General features: G+C 46.5%; 1 protein-coding gene across 3 annotated transcripts in view; it reads left to right on the top strand.

Annotated features, from left to right (window-relative positions):
• tst (superkiller complex helicase subunit twister) overlaps nt 1-19,906 on the top strand; it is a 122,413-nt gene that overhangs the window by 62,028 nt on the left and 40,479 nt on the right. For all 3 annotated transcript variants that reach the window (XM_065434471.1, XM_065434470.1, XM_065434472.1), the window contains one exon: nt 10,976-11,195. In XM_065434471.1, coding sequence (XP_065290543.1) covers nt 10,976-11,195 — 220 coding nt within the window. The remainder of the gene's footprint in view (nt 1-10,975; nt 11,196-19,906) is intronic.

Below are 19,906 nucleotides of genomic sequence, written 5' to 3' on the forward strand. Positions count from 1 at the left end.
AGCTGGAAATAGTTTGGACTTCAAGCTTTCTCTGTTACCTAAATGAGGCAGTAACCACAAAAATAAACTTATAAGCGCATAATTTTCACTCGTCTATTATAGTGGAATGGTGAAAGCCTAGGTCTTTATTTAACTGAAATAAAATGCATGCTTTGCTGCAACTATTTATTGTCAAGTTTCACTTCAGTTGGCAGTGAAGTTTCATGAGTAAAACAGGGGCAGCAGCAAAATGAACTGTGCAGCCGACTTTTGAAGAGTGAAAATCTAAGATTTCATACACTTTATCCGTGTCTCTTGCACATCTCATCACTTCTGCCAATGAAAAGACTTCAAGGACAGCAGACGCTCCAGAGGTATCAAGTACGACGCCATTTTGAAATGGTCGCATGACGAAGATTTTGTTTGCTTCTGTGATTGGCTGGCAGAGTAACAATCCTGTGCGGCCCCTGTGCCTCGGTTGCCAACTGCTGTTTTTTTAAGTTGTATCCTACTATAGGCTCGAAGCGCGTACGAGGCGGCCATTTTGAAATGCCGATGGCGATATGATAATGCAGATTTAGGGTCGTACTTGATTCTAACGCGCACGCAATTTTCGGACTCGTTTTATCGGAAAAAACGGGCACGTTAGATTCGAATAAATACGGTATTACAGTAGCATTCAACCCAAAATTCACCAGTTGTGCATAGTCACAAAATGGAGGGCACAATGGAAATCACACACAGAAAAGGCAACACTCATACTGTGGGTGGAAACGTTGGTTTCACTTTAGAAAAGTGGTAAGGATAGGCACCACACCAAAATGGGGTACCACTCCGGTTGTATATTGAGTCCATCATAAATATGTTTTAGGTGTAGTGTCATCTGGATGAAATGTACCCTTGTAGGGACAACCGTTTCAGTGTTTCGGTCCATCATTCGCGTTTTCCACAAACTGTGCATTCCCATGAGAAAAAACATATAGAAAGGAATTGATGTTGACCACCTGGGGTTCTTTAATATGCACCTAAATCTAAGCACGCGGGTGTTTTTGCATTCCGCATCCATCAAAATACGGCTGCCGTGGCCAGGATTTGATTCGGCAACCTCATACTTAGCAGCCCAACACCAAAGCCACTAAGCAACCATGGCGGTAACTAGGTGTGTAGTATGGCTGGAGGCAAATTCATTTCTTTATAATGGCATGTCAAGTCTAGCCCAACCTTGTACTAGTTCTGCTGTGAGCCATTGATGAGCCTTTATGTGATAAACTACCTGCTAACTTGAAGTACTTTTGTCCTATGCTTTTTTAGGTGAACAAGCTGTTCTACGTTTCAGACAGTTTTTAGGCGCACTTTCACAATTTTACTTTTCACTGAGAACAGTACACAAGTCTGTATTAGCCAGCATTTTCTGCATTGATTCATGCAGTCTAGCACACTGCCATTCAATTCAGCTGTGAAGTGCATGCTGTGCACCGCAGAATTTGATGTGATGCTGGGGGAAAGAGTGTACATCTGTTTCTCCTTTCATGCCGTGAAGTGGACAAACATTCTGTTGAGGATGAATCAAACATGAATGGCATGTTAAGATATAATTATCTCAAACAAAAAATCTGGTCTTTCTCTCTATGCAGTGGTATAGCCAGGAATGTTTTTTTTGGGGAGGGCTCACCCTTGACTTGGGGCAGGAGGCAGAAAGGTGTTGTTGCACATCATTTTATACTAGGTATCCTTGTACACCGAAATTTCTGGAGGTGGACAAGTGCTCGGTGTGCATCCCTTTCTAGCTAAGCCCTGTCTCTATGCTAGGCGCTATAATCAAGTGAATAACTCAGCATATTAACACTATAATAAACCAGCTCTTACAAACAGCTCATATCAGGTGCTACATTGCTAGATCTAAGCTCCTCTCTATTTTCATCACCCATCTGCCCCTTATTCTCTTCTTTCTTCATCTTCTTCTTTTACCTGTTGACTGCATAGCATTCTTCAAATGTAACATGTTCAGTGCTGGCCAGACCTTGCTGCACCTGGGGAGGTACAGTAAAACCACATTATAAAGAAGTTGAAGGGGGGGGGTCATAAATACTTCATTGTAACCATTAGTTCTTTATAGACACTATCCATTTCTATTCACAATTAGCAAGCAAGAGAGGATGTACTCACCACGAAATCTCACAGCAGCCCGCCACGCAAAAAGAAAACGGCCATCGCACGGAAAAAAAAGCAAGCGGGAAGACAGAACAGCAAGGAAGTGCTACTTTATTCACACCAAACGGCTCATCACTGTTCACTCAACAGCGCACCAGCTGGCGGCTCACTTCGCAGAAAAAAAGTCCTTGATAGATTTTTCCGGTGTCTTCTTCAGGTGAATCATGGCTTTTTCAGCTGCAGCTGCTATTTTGAGTCCATCCTCGTCGTCATTGTAAGCGCCAAAGAAGCAGTGCAGCAGGTCTGCTGCATCCAGCGCTTGTGCGGACGTCGGTACGTCGGGTTAGGCTCCGGGCTGGCGTCGACAAATTCGTCACTGTCGTCATTAGGCAACCCCGTCACTGCGCGCACAATTTTTGCCTCCGTTAGCTCTTCGGTCGTCACCACGTCAGTATCGGCACTGACGTACGTGTGCAGAAGATGTTGCAGTCGGGCACAACGCCGGCGTCAAGGAGAGCGTCCCACCCTCATTGGCGGCAACACCGAGATCTTCGCTGCAACCGCCACTGCTGGTGCCAAATGAAGCATGCCGGAAGCAATTGGCAATCGTGCTTGTTGGTACAGCCATCCAAGTTGCCTGTAGCATCTTGATTTCCATGTACAAGTCGATCGTGGGCTCGTGCTTCATGGTCATATTGAGCAGAATCTGGTCGATCACACGCTTGCAGTAACCTGACTGTTCATAATAACTCCTTGGTCGAGGGGTTACACAACTGCAGTGCAGTTTGGCAGCAATAAGCATAGCTCGATGTTCTTGAGCACAGCGGCAGCGCGGTGGGCCGCGCAGTTGTCCAGTATGAGGCATATCTTCCAGTTTTGCTTGCCCAGCCGCTCGTCCCGCTCCCGCAGCTGTTGTGCGAAAATTTATCTCATCATCCAAGCCTTACGATTGGACTCATAACTCACTTGGAGTTTTCGTTTGCCTTTAAAGCACCGTGCTGATGCACTTTTGCCGACCATGAGGGCCGGCACCTTTTCCAACCCATCCATGTTGGCACAAAGCAACACAGTCACATGGACCTTGCTCTGCTTACCGTCTTGGCAGCGTTTACCTTTGAGGGCCAAGGTTTTTTGCGGCAGCATCTGGTAGAAGAGGGCGGTCTCATCTACTTTGAACAAATCCTTGACACTGTATTTTTCTAGCAGCTGTCCAAGATTTGTCTCCACCCAGGCCACTACAGCTTCGCGGTCGACAGACTGCGCGTCTCACTGACAGCTCTGCTTACGATGTCGTGGTGCTCTTTGAAACGTTGCAGCCAGCCGACACTCGCCACAAAATCGTCATGCCCGATGATGCACACGAAGTCCAACGCTTTGCGCTGCAACAGTGCCTCACTCACAGGAGTGCCGCTTGCTCTGGCGTCCAAAAACCACTTGAAGGCCGCCTTCTCTACAGCTTTGAAAGCGGGGGCTCGCAGCTTCTTTCTGTCACATTATATGCCACGTGCGACAGCACCAGTGATAGCTTCTTCGCTGCTCAAAATCGTTGGCAGCGTGCTCAACGCTATGCCGAAATATTCAGCCACTTTTGTCTTCACGCCGGACTTGACGGCTTTCAGCATAGCCACCTTCTGCTCGATTGATATCGTTTTGCGTTTCTGCTTGCCGTTGCCGTCATCTATCTCCTTTCTGGCCGTGGGAACTCGCACGAACGAGCCGATAGAAACACTGATATCCTTGATGTGCACGCAGGCAACAAGCAACTACAAGCAACAACAAACCGCAGTCGGTGCTGCCCCACGCACATAGTGGAAGAGCGGGTGGGTCCACCAGTTCTTTGTGAAAGGGGAGGCTGGAAGACACACACGGGAGATGTGCATGTTGCGTGCTGTAAGACATTGATCTGACGGCTACCAAAATTGTCAGTAAATGCTCGTTGTGGAAAAAAAAAGTTCGTTATACGCATTGCGAGGAAATTTTAGCTTCATTAAAATGAGGTTTTCAATACATGGGCATCTATTCGAATTTCACGGGAAATTACGATTGCTTCGCTATATCCATTAGTTCATTATATCCCGTTTCATTATAACGAGGTTTTACTGTATTCTGCAAGAGTCCACCTAGTGGACATGTCCATTTCGTCTTTTTCTGCTGTAGGGCTGATTGACTGTGGTGCCTTGGTGCTGCGGACGCACAGCCCAGCGCAGCCAATCAGAACATCCACAGCAATCGAAATGGACATGTCCACTAGGTGGACTCTTGCAGAATACCTCCCCTGTTTTGAGAAGCCAAATTCGCCATAGGGTCTCATGCATGTGTGAAATATAACTGAACTTGACTTAGTGCTGTATGGCTTTATCGATGCAGAAGCGAGTGGTGCCAGTATTCCAATTTGGATTATTTCATGCATGTAATGTTGTAAATGCAGACTTTGTTTTTATAGAGGAGTATTATATAAAAGATGGCATTGTTGTGCTATTTTCCATGCAGCATGCACCTTTTGTTGAGCTGAGTGAAAAAAAGGTCGAATTTTTTTTCTTCTGGCCATATCATTCACTTGCTTTGGGCTAGTGCACTTTGGGCTCAGAACCACCGAGAGATATTTGCTTGCCTTTCTGCCTGCCTGCGGGGTGCTTTTTCAGAAACCATTCTTTTATGCATTTAACTGTGGCTTGGCTTCATGACATGAGTTCATGTGTATTGGATATGTGCTCACTGGACCAATCTGATGCACTGAGGAATCTTTGCCCACTTTCTACATTCACTGAAGCAGTCAAGCATTCATGTGGTTCTTTGCAAAGAGGGATAACAAATTGGCATCATAAAAAGTATTTAAGACAATTACGTGTACTCAAGCGAGTTGTGTATTACATGACAATGGTGCCACCTATGTGCAATTGAGATCATAAATGCGACAACTGCATTCTGGCACTGCTGTACAGTGGCCGTATTCTGTAACGGTTCGCTTTGGAACCGGTTCGGTCTGGCTGTTACGTCAAGGTGACATCACTGGGAGAAAGAGTAGAATGTTGCGCCGCGAGGGAGACCAATGAACGAGCGGCATCTGTAGCAAGGTCATGTCATCATTTATGTTTGTAGTTTGGGGATGATATAGTAATTGAAGGATGTTGCTAGTTTGGTAGAAAAATATTGGTTTGTATACAACACTTGCACATTTAATTTCCAGTAAGAACTGAGCTTCTCATACAGACAGCTAGTAATTTAATTTTATCTGCATTGCTTTATTTATTATTTAGTTGCTAGGTGGTGTGCCATACGTTAAGCAATCTAGCGGTTCTCTGTGTGTAGGCCGTGGCTCTAATAGGATTTGTTTAGCCGTGGCTGAGCTTCTTAGGATGGAAAATTGCGATAATAGTTCTGTCCACACATCCCACAACTTCGAGAATCTTGTCGTGGTCAAAGGAGCATTCAAGGAAGCATTCTTGTCTGCGGCTTTCTCCTGCTGCGTGGAGAGAAATCTCGCAACCCTTTTTCTTTTCCCTAAACTGTAATGACCCTACCGATAATGGTAATGATTCGACTGACTGACGGTTGCGACAACCCAATAGCTGCTACATTCCAGACGCACTACTGAAAACAATCTGTAGGGAGAAAAAAAAAATGATAGCACGCACAGCACTTATGTCGCAGTGTCAATGATACTAAATCTTGTGGTTCGAGATATTCTAGCTTGTCGCACCATTACTTCTCGTAACATCGTTGTCTTTGGCCAACACTCGCCATCAACACAACCGAAGAAGCCACTATCAGCACCCCTCTCGTTGTGCTGGCCAGTGGGAGACTAGCAGATGGCCATGGTTGCCCTAGCAACCCTCAAGATCATGCTCACCACCGTGCTCGACTCTCGAGCGAACCACTTCTCCACGGTTCCTCTAGTAGCAGACGATGGGTTCCTTTCCACAGGATTGACAACCTGTGTGACGACAACAAAATTTGTTGTCACACCCACCAGGGATGACGACAACGAAGCGCCGACCAACGGTGTTTGTGAGAGCGAACCGGTTCCAAAGTGAACCGTTATAGAATGTGGCCCCAGTATGATTGACATTAACTTATTTCTAGAAACAAAGCTTGTTCATTGTAGGTATGTGCTCTCAGGACCAATCTGCCATCTTTTAATGTGATTAGCTTTCTTATGATACTTCACACAATTCCTGGTAGCTATTAATTAGATCAAAAATTCCATTGCTGTTTGCCTGCAGCATGCACCTTTTGTTGAGTTGAGTGAACAGGCGTCACATTTTTGTCTGCTGGCCATATCATTCACTTGCTTTGGGCTAGTATACTTCGGGCTTAGAAACACTGAGAGATGTTTGCTGACCTTTCTGGGGTGCTTTTTCAACAGCCATTCTTGTATGCATTTCACTATGGCTGGCCTTCATGCCACGAGTTCGTGTGTCTTGGATGTGTGCTCTCTAGACCAATCTGATGCAATGAAGAATCTTTGCCCATTTTCTACATTCATTGAAGCATTCAAGCATTCATGGGCATATAAATGGTCTCTAACCATTTACATGCCCAGTGATCCAAGTGGTCTACTAGCTTGGGCCTCGTATGTGCTTATGGTCGTGATGCGATCGTGATCGTTCCATCGTAGTAATTCCAGCTTCATCATCTGACTCTCGTTGTGCTGTCATCATGCCATCCTCGTCATACAGTCATTGTCATCCCATTATCGTCATGCTTTTGTCACACTGTTATACCATCGTCATCACTTCAGAAACATCATCCCATTATCATCATGCCATGTCGTCATACTACTTTCGTCGTTCCACCGACACCATTCCTTCTTCACCATTCTTTCATAATCATGCTGGCATCATTCAGTTGTGATTATGCCGCTGTTGCCATGCCATTGTCGTCATACAGTCGTCGTGCATTCATTGTCATACCATCGTCTTAATGCTGTCATAGTAGTTCCATCATTGTCATTCCAGCTTCGTCATCCAATTTTTGTCATACTTTCATCATTAGGAAGTCGTTGTCATCCCATGTCCTCATGCTGTCATTCTCACGCTGTTGTCATTATACCATAGTCATCATTTCAGAATGAATCATTATCTCATTGTCCTCATGCCATTGTCGTCACACTGTCTTCATCGTTCCTTCTTCTTCATTCCATCGTCATCACTGCATCGTCATCATGGCCGACCTTGGTAAGCGATTGGCATAACAAAGTGCGCCGATCCGGGATACATTGTGTGTTACACATAGCCAAAGCAATGGAACTCTCAGAATTAGCACTACAGATTCTAAATAAAGATGCCTTCAGTGATACGGTGTGCCATTACATTGCATGAGGTCTAATTGCAATAACGTCAACCGTCATCATGAGATGGTTTCTGCCAGAATCTTTTATAGCAAACTTGTTAATTCCACTACAATGACTTCTTGTATTCCAAAAATGTGCTCATAGAAATAATCAGCAAAAAAATAAAATATGATAAAAATCAATGCATCCATACCATACAAAAGAACTGTTGGATCAGGATAAAATATCACAGCAATATAGGGGATATAAAATATCATCTGCTGGGGAAATTATAAAGATCTGGGTTAGTTGCTGAAAGGAATTAGTGTTGAGGGCAGGTTGAGGGCCGTGTCCTTCAAAGCGACAGTCACCCATGTGAGGCTGAAGTCAATGTCTTGTTAGCTATACCTGCTGTTCTTGTCAGCTGCTAATGGCCTCTCTAACTTTTACTTTTTATCATTTGTAATAAAATAATAAAATCATAGGCATTATAAATGACTTCTACATACTTCAGTATCGCATCTCAGTGTTTCAGTAACACAAATGCGCTGTTTTAGCGTTTGTGTTAAAATCTTCCACTGATAAAATTGTCACTAAAAGAGTGAGCTTAAATGCTGCATTGTTTTGAAGGTGCTGCAAGTATGCATGCTGGTGCCAAAAATGTTTGATGTAGCTGTAAAAGTCTTTCAGGCTATAGGTCAAGCCAATAAATTATCTTGGTTGGGTCCTGCTGGCTGTTCAAGTTATGTCGTAAAATTTGTAGTATTAGTGCAATAGTGAGACGCAATAGACAAGAACGGCACCGAGAGCGGCGCTGCTGCGCCGGCGTTGAGAGCGCCGCATGCGGAGCAAAATTCTATTAGCCGGTGGTACCCCTCTCCCATCTCTCGCTCGCGCCGCCTTGATTGCCTACTGCACTGCGCGTGTTTGGGCATGTTTCGCGCCGCGCGCGGTGTGTGCGCGTGGACATTTCTTTCGAAGGGCGGTGTACAGTCTCTCTCACATTTAGGGGAAAACTCGCTTGAGTCAAGCGGCGGCAGCAGCTCGCGCAGATGCTCGAGGGGCGGGATCTTGAACGGCGTCGTCTGCTACGGCGACGCACGCTGGCCGCATTGTCGAGAAACGTTCTACTGTCAGGTGCAGGGCGCTGATCACATCGTTACTGCGTGAAAGGAGCCGGTATTCTTTGCTAAGCGTTGCGCAATGCCCACTGATACGCCTCGAATGTAAGTTCATCGTTGCATGGCAGTCATAGACGACGTACTGATTCCATACATTCTTGACGGCCCATTTCTGGAAGGCGACTATATATTCTAACGCGATAGGACGCCGATCCACACTGCTCGTGCTGTGCAAAAACTGCTAGAAGAGCGCGCAGTCACTCTATTGGAGCGGCCGCCTCAATCCCCGGGCGCCAACATCATTTAAAATGTCTGGGGCTCGTTGAAAGTATCGCTGGCGCAACATCCCCTCTATCAGTCGCCCGAGGATAGGCTTCGATCCCCCATCGTCAGTGACTGAGACGTGCAGCGAATGAACATATCCCTGATCAAGTCATTCTACACTTCACTGCCTTCCAGGATGAGCGCTGTCATCGCTGCCGCTGGGGACATGACGAGATACTAACTGAAGTTCCGAGCGTGACGTGTCCAATTCCCCACCGGCGGGCAGGGTCTGTCTGGTGTAGCGAAAGATTATCGAGAAAAATCACTTCCAGCTCATTGTCTGAACCTAAAACGTTCATTTAATCGTGTCCGTTTGTTTCACCGTGTTCGACTCCCATTGTTGAGTGCTTTGTTTTCCTTTCGAGTCAAACAAAGACTGAGCACGTTGCGCGCACATCTTGGTGCGTTTTGTCGCTGCTCATTACGGTAGCACACACAGTGAAGAATTATACGTGCACACGCTCAGTACTCCGGCCTTTCGAAAGAACAAATGAACCATGTTGTCAAAAGAAGTTTGTGGAACTCCATTATCGCCAATGAAGGATCAGAGTGTGGCGACGCACAACGTTTAGTAAAGAATATCAGCTCAGTTCCCGCAGTACCGATGAAATCGGTGCATTGCCCCTGACAGTACCACGCTTCCCGAAAATGCGGCCAGCGCGCGCCGCCGTAGCAGACGACGCAGATCACGACACTGCCCCTCAAGCGTGTGCGCCTGCTCGAGCTGCTGCCGCCGCACGACTCCATTGCTTGCCGCATCGCGACGCAATACGTTCCGAGTTTTCCCCTTAGTGTGAAACAAACTGCACACGCTATATTTGCCTTTAAGAAGATCGGTACGCTTGACGATTATTTTTATGGCTGCAATGCGGCGAAACGGCAGCGTCTGCTTAACCATGTAAGGGACGCTGAGCAGGTAATTGGAAACGACATCGTATGTGCCGCCGGAAAAATCGTCAGCACATACGATGCGGCACATACATACGGCACCTACGAGCTAAAGTCATTTTTGCAGTTTCTCACATTATGTTTGCTACAAATCCGTGTTGTCTCTGATGGCGACAACGGACTTCTATCGACACTGTGCGGAAATAAACAAGATATATCGCTGCATAGCACAAGTACGACATGCGCACACAACTTTAACTAGTACGTCCCCTACAATATGGAATAGAGGCAGCAATGTAGACAGCTTGGTCATTTTTTAACAGTACTCAAGAGACGGAAGTTGAAAGTATTATTAATCATTCCTGCTTCAGCAATGCCGGCGCGACCAAGACGCGGGTGTGTATCGTCCAATAACCCGATCGATCGGTGCGGTGGTGAAGCGGGAATGAACTCCGGTCATGTTCAATGCATCATGCACATATTCAATTTCTCGGCACGCGTGAACTTCGGCCACTGCTAGTGCATACAACAGACGTGGTTTCCATTCTTAGACAGCGCACACACAAACTAAACACGAGAAAGAAGACAGGACAAGCGCTCGTTTAACTTAAAGTTTTTATATGAATAAAAGGATTATGTACCGAGTAATTATTAATTTCACGTGGGTTACATAGAGAAACCGTCATACACTCAGGAGTGATCAATAAACGAGCTCGCTTCGTTTGCCAGATGTTTACTTCGCTCGGCGCATAATCATGTCTGTCGTCTGCTTCTTTCGTACCATTTTCTTGTGAATCGGCAGGATTTCACTGGTGGCATCAACCTTTTCATGTTTACATTGCTGTCGTGACAGTTAACAACACAATAATAATTTCCGGTCATCCGAAGAGGCGCCGTAGCAAACATGAGACGTTTCGCGCGCAGCGCGAACTGAACGCGGGCGCGACCGCGAAGGGAAGCGGCGACGGAAACCACCGTTGGAGATGAAATCGTGCCGCCAGGGGAGAAACGAGCGCTGGCGTCTAGGATGAAACTTGGCGTGCGGTCGTCTATACTGCTCTGCTCATTATGATCCTGAGTAATGTGCTGAATGTTAGAATTAAGCAAATGCGATATGCCTGTATTAGTTTGCTCACATTCTGTTGTATGTCTGTTTCTTTTCATCAGTATTCCTGCACAAAAATATTATTGTCTGGGCTTCACTCTGGAGTTCTGAGTTAATGTAATTGCAAATTTTCAGGGCTGGTCGGCGTGGCAAGGATGAGACAGGCACAGTATTGTTATTGTGCAAAGGAGATGTCCCAGAGTCATCACAGTTGCAAGCGATGATGCTTGGTCGACCAACAGAGTTGCAGTCACGGTTCCGTGTTACATACTCCATGATCCTCAATCTCAAGGCCCAGGCCAACAAGCGTGTCGAGGACATGATGAGGGACTCTTTTCGAGAGAACTCCAGCCAGGTACGTCATGGAACGTAAGCGTTGCATTGAAATTTCTTATTTCACTAGTTTCATACTTGTGCTGAACTTATCTTGAAAGTGCTGTGTCTTCCTTAAGCGATGGAGCCATATGTACCACCCTCATTTTGTTGTATATACACCGAACTATTTAATTCTGTAATTAAAGTAAAAACAGGCAGTAAATTTCTACACAGCCTATTTGCCATTTCAGTTGTAGAAACTGTCTGCATTGTTCATGTGCCTCAATCCTGTATGTTGTCAAAGTCTTACCTGCTCTTTTGTACATAAAACTTGAAATGGATGAGCTTCCTTGCTGGAGCAGCCTCTTCGAATGCTTCCTTGATGCTAGACGGTGTGGACTGACAGTTGTTTGTGGCAAAATGGTTAGTCTCCATCACTGTTCATATTTATTAATTGCTCAATTTTCTCTTAACAAGGATGTCAATGTGTCCTCAGTCGTGATTGGTGCAAATAAAGTTAGACAGTTGCTTCTCTTGCAGATTTCTTTAACTGATGCTCCATGATGCAAATGCAGCATATGAACATGGTTGTCTGTCTGGTCTGCTGTCATCAATGTGCATCCAAGCATGGCTATTATGTCATTTAAGAGTGCTTACAACCTATGTCTGGCACTTTTCACCAACCAGTGTGTGTGTGTGTGTGTGTGCACGCACACACACACACACGCACGCACGCACGCACGCACGCACACACACACACACACACACACACACACACACACACACACACACACACACACACACACACACACACACACACACACACACACACACTACTTTCTGCTTGGCGACACTGCACAAAATCAGGCTCTTGCCACCGTACATCGCAAGCCAAGGATGTAAAGTTTCGTATTTAGTCAACCTTAGCATCCAAATTGTGGTCGTAATTAAACGTTTGACAAAACCACAAACCTTCAAAATTGCGTTCGCAGCAATGATGTTCACGACGCGGTCAGCAAGAATTAGAAATTACCAGAATACATTGCACGAACTGCATTCACTGTACATTGATGAGTGTTGTTCACGGTGACCACTGTCAATATTTCTTGTTCATTGTGCACGAATATGTTTAATTAGCTAAATTTATAAATTTACCTTATCAATGAGATGCTTATGAAACAGTCATGGATGACGTTCACAAATGACCGATAACAGCATTTTAAACAACCTAGGATTTGTGCAGACTTTTTTTAACGAGAAAGAAAGCTTGTGAAATAAAATAAAATAAAAACGCTGTGACCGGGACAACGCTTCTGTGCACTAAAGATTGGATCAGTATTGTTATGGGGAGAAAATATATGTGTTTACAATATATACAGTTACAAGGGTGTAACTCAGTGACCAGGGTAACACCATCAACCGACCTTTGAGACACTTCAATCTCCTCTTCCCTTGCCAATGTCATTTTGTCGACAGCGGCAGAAATTTGTACGTGACATTAACCCGTGGCGACAGACGCATCGCCTCGATGCTTTGCAAGTTATAGGGCTTGAGGTGCGAAATGTGCACAATATCAGTTGGTGGGGTAGAAGACTTCAAAGTCACAGGTGATATCTCATATGTGAGGCTGGTGACTTGGTGAAGAACTCAGTACAGCGCGACGTATCGCGGTAGCAGTTTTTCCCAGAGACCAATGCGACGGGAGGGTGAACAAGATAGGACAAGTGACCCAGGGCTGAAATGAGTGTCCCGACGACGACTGTTGTAACGATGCTTTTGGATAGTCTGAGACACCAGAAGACGATCAAGGGCAGTGCGACATGCTGTGGCCGTGCGAACTATGGCGTTGTGAGCATAGAACATGGTAGTGCTGGCATCAGAAGGGAGCAGCGAGTCAAGAGGCAGGAGTGGGTCAAGGCCATATAGTAGATAGAATGGAGAGTAACCAGTAATATCGTGACTCGATGAATTCTATGCAAACGTCACGAAGGGTAAGGAGCAGTCCCAATCCCTGTGATCATCGGACAAGTACATGGAGAGTATGCCCGTGAGTGTACTGTTGAGACGCTCGGTAAGTCCGTTTGTCTGTGGTGGTAAGCCGTTGTGAACTTGTGGGACATTGAGCAAGAGCGAAGAAGGTCGTCGACAACCTTAGAAAGAAAACAGCGGCCTCTATCAGTGAGTAGCTGACGTGGGGCACCATGATGTAGGATCACTTCATGGAGGAGAGAATCAGCCACATCAGTTGTGCAGCTCGTAGGGGGGGGGGGGGGGGGGGGCGTTATGGCATAACGCGTGGCATAGTTTGTCGCAACATCCACCCGCTTGTTGCCCGAGGATGAAGTTGGAAATGGTCCAAGGAGGTCCAGGCCGACGCGGTAAAATGGCTCACTGGGGATATCTATAGGCTGAAGGTGCCCAACAGGAGACAACGGAGGCTTCTTGCGGCATTGTCAAAGTTCGCAGGCAGCGACGTAGCTTCGAACAGAGCAATATAGCCCAGGCCAGAAAAATCGCCTGCGCACATGGTCGTACATACAGGAGACACCCAAATGACCAGCAGTGGGCACATCATGTAACTGCGAGAGAATTGTCGAGCACAGATGCTGGGGAACGACGAGAAGCAGTTCAGCACCATGTGGATGCATATTGCATCGCTATAAAGTCCCGTCCTGGAAAACAAACATACGGAAGAAGTATTCTGTTGTTTCGAGGTAAGGCGTTCAATGAAGGAACGCGAATATGGGTCACGATGCTGCTCGTTGGTGATGGATGCGTGAGAAGTCGGAGATTGACAAAACGCAGGTATCTGTATTGGTTTCGGTGCCATCGGGTGTGTCGACAGGATAGCGGGAGATGCAGTCGGTGTCTTTATGTAGCTGCCCAGATTTGTAGGGCACGGAAAAGGTGTACTCTTGCAGGCGTAAAGCCCAGCGGCCAAGACGGGCCTGTCGGGTTTCTGAGTGAGGATAGCCAACATAAGGCATGATGATCTGTCACGACGGTGAAATGTTGACCGAATAGGTAAGGACGGAACTTAGCAATGGACCAAACAAGGGCCAAGCATTCACATTCTGTTATGGAGTAGTTGCGTTCTGGTGCTGAAAGAAGATGGCTAGCATACGCGATCACGCGATTGGTGTTCTGCTGTCATTGGGACAAGGTAGCGCCAATGCCATGGCCGCTTGCATCAGTGTGAACTTCAGTGTAGGCATGCGGATCAACATGACCCAACACGGGTGGATTGATAAGGCGACTGATAAGCATGGAAAATGCTGCAGCCTGGTCAGGTCCCCAACAAAAAGTGGCGTCCTTTTTGAGGAGGTCTGTGAGAGGATGAGTAATTTCAGCAAAGTTCTGGATAAATCGCCGAAAATAGGAACACAGCCCAAGGAAACTTCGGACATTGGTAGGAGAACGCGGAAGTGGAAACTCAACAACGGCACAAACTTTATCAGGGTCAGGCTGGACACCAGCAGCGTCAACCAAGTGACCAAGTACTCGCATTTGGTGGTGGCCGAAATGGCATTTTGTAGAATTGAGTTGTAGGCGAGCTTGTCGAAAAACAGCAAGGATTGCTGAGAGTCGGTGGAGGTGGCTCTTAAACGTCGGTGAAAAAACAATGTTGCCATCAAGGTAGCAGAGGCATGTGGTCCATTTAAATCCGTGCAGAAGAGAGTCAATCATGCGCTCGAAGGTAGCAGGGGCATTACACAGTCTGAGAGGCATCACTTTAAATTGTTAGAGACCATCTGGGGTGACGAAGGCAGTCTTTTCGCGATCTCGTTTATCCACTGCGATTTGCTAGTAGATAGAGTGCAAATAAATCTATGAAAAATAACTGGCACTGTGTAAGCAGGCCAGCGCGTCATCAATACGCGGAAGCGGATACACGTCCCTTTTGGTAATCTTGTTAATGTGATGGTAATTGATATTAAATCTCCAGGTATTGTCCTTCTTTTTAACCAAAATGACAGGTGACGCCCACGGACTGCAGGAAGGCTCGATAATATCTTTGGAGAGCATTTTGTCCACCTCCGTTTGGATCACTTGGTGTTCAGCCGCAGACACACGGTAGGGCCGTCGGTGTATAGGAGGAGCATCACCAGTGTGGATTGGATGGGTGACAACACGGGTTCGACCTAGCGGGCGGTTGCCAAAATCAAAGATGTCTTCATAGGACATCAGAATGCGGCGAAGGGCGTCGGCGTAAGCAGGTCGTAGATCAGTAGCGATCATTGGCGTAAACTTGTCGTTGTGTAAAGTAGGAGGGGCACAAGCTGCAGCAGTGTCGAATCGTGGTTCGGGCGTAAGCGCCTCAGTCTTCCAAAGGGGATAGCACAGCGAGAGATACACCCGCAGGAAGCATTGCAGACACGAACCGAAGTTTAGAAGAGGAAGCCACGCTTGATTGTTGGCAAGCGTAACAATTGAGCTTGGTAGTGCTATTTGACGTACCAGGAGGACGTTGCAAAGGGGGGACATCACGTAAGGACCATCGCGAAGTGGTGGAGAAGGCGGCATGAGGACTTAAGTTGCAGTATCAGGTTGTAGTCGAAAAAATTCAGTAGAATGAAGTTTTGGAGTTGTGGTTGCCGGTCGGGTTGGCAAAGTAATGGAGCAGTTCAAGGCAAAGGGTGCTGGTTGCACAGTCAACAAGTGCTAAATGGGCAGTCAGAAAGTCGATTCCAAGAATCACTTCGTGTGGACGCTCGGCCAGTACAGTGAACAGGACTGAAACCGGACGGCTGGCAATGGTAACATGGGCGGCGCACATTCCCATCACGTCTATTGTACTGCCATTAGCTACTCGGACGGCAGGCGACTGGGCAGGTGTCAAGTCTTTATGGAGACGGCTACGAAGATATAATCGCATAACTGACACCTGAGCGCCAGTACCGATGAGGGCTTGAACAGGTACATCATCAACAAAAATTTCAACAAGGTTCGGTCGAGCAGCAGGGCTCGGCAGAGGTTTTGCAGGCCGAGTCATCAATGCAGCCTCACCTCCGGGAGCTGCATTGTTTAGTTTCTTGAGAAGCGGCCAGCATAGGACGGGGACGAGAAACGTCGAGGTGTAGGTGAACGGGATTGACGGCGATGCGGCGAGGGCGAGCGGCTAGTGGTGTTGCCCGAGTGGGAAGGCCGGCATGGTATGGTTCAGAAACTGGGGACAGGGGCCAAGGGTCTCGGTTGAAGCGGCGATCAGCATATGGTCGAGGCAAGGAGTACCAGTGGCTACTACGGCAGTAGCGGGAGATGTGACCGACCCGGGAGCAAGCAAAACAAATAGGCCTGTCATCTGGTGTTCGCCACTAAGAGCGGTTGCGATATCAATTTGGGAATGACTGTTGAGGGGCAGGAGAGGCAATGACAGGAGCGGTAGGGGTGGGATGTGGGTGGATGGCAGACTAGATGTCCATGTTTGCAATTTCTTGGCGGACAACAGCTTGAATGAGCGAGATGGTCATGTTGTCATTCGTATGGGGACAGTGAGAACTTGGAGCTATAGCCTCAAGTTTGCGACGGATAACCTGTGTCAAGCTTGGCGTTATAGGTGGATGTAATGCCGGAGAGTTGTTGTGTGACGCCAGACGGTCGTTGCAGGAGGAAGTGGCAGCCGTATTCGGAAGTCGGTCGAAGCGTCGTACGATTCGTTTGCTCTTCGCTTGCCCAATATTCCGGCATTCCTTAATGATGGAGTCAACGGTTGAGCAGTTCCTGCAAAGCAGGAGGTTGAACGCATCGTCTGCGATGCCCTTGAATATGTGTCCGACCTTATTGGACTCCAGCATGTCCACGTCCGCTTTACGGCAGAGAGCCAGAACGTCTTGAATATACGCGACGTATGATTTAGTTGATGTCTGGGCACGAGACGCTAGCTCTTGCATGGCCTCCATTTGACATCCCACAGGTCTTCCAAAAAGATCGCGTAGCTTTTCTTTGCAGAAGTCCCAGCTTCTAATATCGGCTTCATGCGTCTCGGACCATACCTTTGCAGTTCCTCCCAAGTAAAATATCACGTGGGCCAGCAAAAGTGTGGCATCCCATTTGTTGCGCTTACCGACGCGCTCATACAACGTCAGCCAGTCTTCGGCGTCGACCTTGCCAGTGTTGATGAAGATTCCTGGGTGGCATAGCTGGGTTAGCGCTACTTCCGCTGAGGTCTGAGCGGCGGAGGCAGTGTCAGTAGCCATAACTGCAGAACCAATGTGACGCCGGCTAAGAGTATCCAGGGCCGGCTTGTGCCGAGATTACCCCGCACGTCCACCAAAATGTTATGGGGAGAAAATATATGTATCTGCAATATATACAGTTATGAGGGTAACAATGACCAGGGTAACACCATCAACCAATCTTCGAGACACTTCAATCTCCTCTTCCCCTGCCAACATCATTCTGTCCATAGCTGCACAAACTTGTACGTGACAATATTTATGCAAACCTCGTCAAAAAGCGGCACTGCGAACAAGCTGCGTGCTTTTTTCTCGCCGCGTCAGCAGTTTTTGGCATGCGTATTCAGTCCCTATCAAACGCGAAGTAGCACAATATTGTAACAGTTCACTTTCCGAACAATTCCTAGACCGTGGCCCAGGCTTGCACATTTGTAATTTACACAATGCACTAGATGACGACATTTACTTCTGAGACCAATGTATTACTGGTGTGCGGATGCATTGTCACGAGAACTAAAATAATGTTCTCAGGTTTTCCTTGTCTTTTTTTTTTGTTGAAAAAAGAAAGCAGACCACACAAGACCTAGGTTGCTATTTATGCTGTTGTCGGTCATTTTTCGACATATTGCACAACTTTTGCATTAGCATATTATTCAATAAGTAAGGTAATAGCTGTTAGTTCATCAAAATTAAATACCAGTTGCTTGTTCATAATAATAAAAAAAACTCGACTAGCATTAACACAAGCCTATAAACACAGAGTGGGCGCTGTTCGCGAAAAGCCCTCGGGCATATTTTTCTTGGTCACGTTTGGTTGGCACATCCGGTATGTAACTTAATGGTGGTTTCTGAGAAACCTGTATGGGTTTCTTTTGAAGCTTCATGCCGCAGTCAGGTGGATGACAATTTTTCTTTGTCATGAATTTGCTCGCCTTGCTGGCTTCCGCAGAACTAATCTGACATAGCCTAATAGTGTTCTGCGAAATCATATAAGGAACACCTTTTCTTCATATGCCTGTAAGCCTACTCATATTGACGTTTACCAAACTGCTCAAAAACGCGTATTTACTGCTCCAAGACAGACAATTCTTTCTCCAAACCTGCTCCAAAGTGCCAAATTTGCTGCTCCCAGAGCTGCTCCAAAACTTCTTTGGCTGCTTCCAACACTGAAACCAGAAATACCAGTAACACACCCACTTGATATTCATTTGCACTAAAAGATGGGAATATTTATACAAGCCTAGATTTTTTTTGACTAGAAGAAAAATGGGTACAAAAAGGTACTATACCTAGACACTATGTACAGTGCTCACGGAATAAGACGCGTGAATTTAGGCCTATATAATGTGCATACATTAATTTCCACCGGCTGCAGTTCGTGACACATTGACGTAATTTTGGCACGTACACTTAGATCGGAGCCCGCGTCACCTTTGGTGCCCAGACTCCTAGTGACATGACATGGTACTCTTGAGTACTTTGCACATATGCAGGGTTATACTAAATGCTCCCTGTCGCGTTTAATTCCGTGAGCACTGTATGTGCTCTGTGTAGTATGCTTGTTAGCTTCTCCCTTTGCTCTCTCTATAATGCCCTTGTTACATGGGCAACCATAACCGTGTTAATTGCTAAATGAGGTTAGTGCTTAGCAGGCATTGTTAGGCTGCTAACCGTGGTTGACTGCAAACCAAGCTTGGCAACCTTAATTTAGGGTAACCATCGTTTCGCAAATGGTCAAGGTGGTGGAAGGTACATGAATGGAGTGCAGTATTGGCCCTCTGCAGGTCACCCTAAAGCATGTGAAGTTACCTGACTCAACGATGGAGGCCATGATAAATATCTTTATACACATCCGTGTGTGTGCGTGCGTGTGTGCGTGTGCGTGTGCGTGTGTGTGTGTGTGTGTATGTGTTTGTGTATATATATATATATATATATGCACCATTAATGGAAGTTGTGAGTGTGAAAAGAAGCAAACCACCTAATTTCTGCGACATCATTAAACTGTCAAAAAGAAGGACTGCCTGGTGGGCGCCTGTATGCGTGCAAGAGTGGGAACCCTCAGCCTAGCACAGGTGAGGCATCATCTTGCACAATAGCTCACATGGCTTCCCCTCGGCTGAAGCGCACTATAGTGTGTGTTCTGGGACATTCTGTTGTGTAGTGCCAATTGGCAAATAACATGTTTTTGGAGCATGTAAATAAAGAATTGTTTCATTGCAAAGATGTATTAAATTTGGAAAGGTAATGTGTCTGCTCTACGCTTGAATACTCTGAATGCACACCTCTATGCTGACATGACAGCCCTCCTGCCATTGAGGGACCGTACAAAAGGAAACAAGTGCAGCTGAACCTGAACAACTGCTACCGGTAACTGGTGCTGAATGTGCTTGAGTGTTCGGCTCAGAAGCGTTAGCTGCTTCAATACCCAAGACGTGTTAAACCCCCAATGGTTTGTCAGGCATGCCATGCCTATGCATTATGTTGTCTTCTCTCTGTTCATACCATACCCATATTGTGTCACAAACACGGTTTGTTTTGTACATGGGTGTAATATTTTTGTGCTGCATTGGAA

The sequence above is a fragment of the Dermacentor albipictus genome, chromosome 1 (genome assembly GCF_038994185.2).
Source record: "Dermacentor albipictus isolate Rhodes 1998 colony chromosome 1, USDA_Dalb.pri_finalv2, whole genome shotgun sequence".
Taxonomy (NCBI): domain Eukaryota; kingdom Metazoa; phylum Arthropoda; class Arachnida; order Ixodida; family Ixodidae; genus Dermacentor; species Dermacentor albipictus.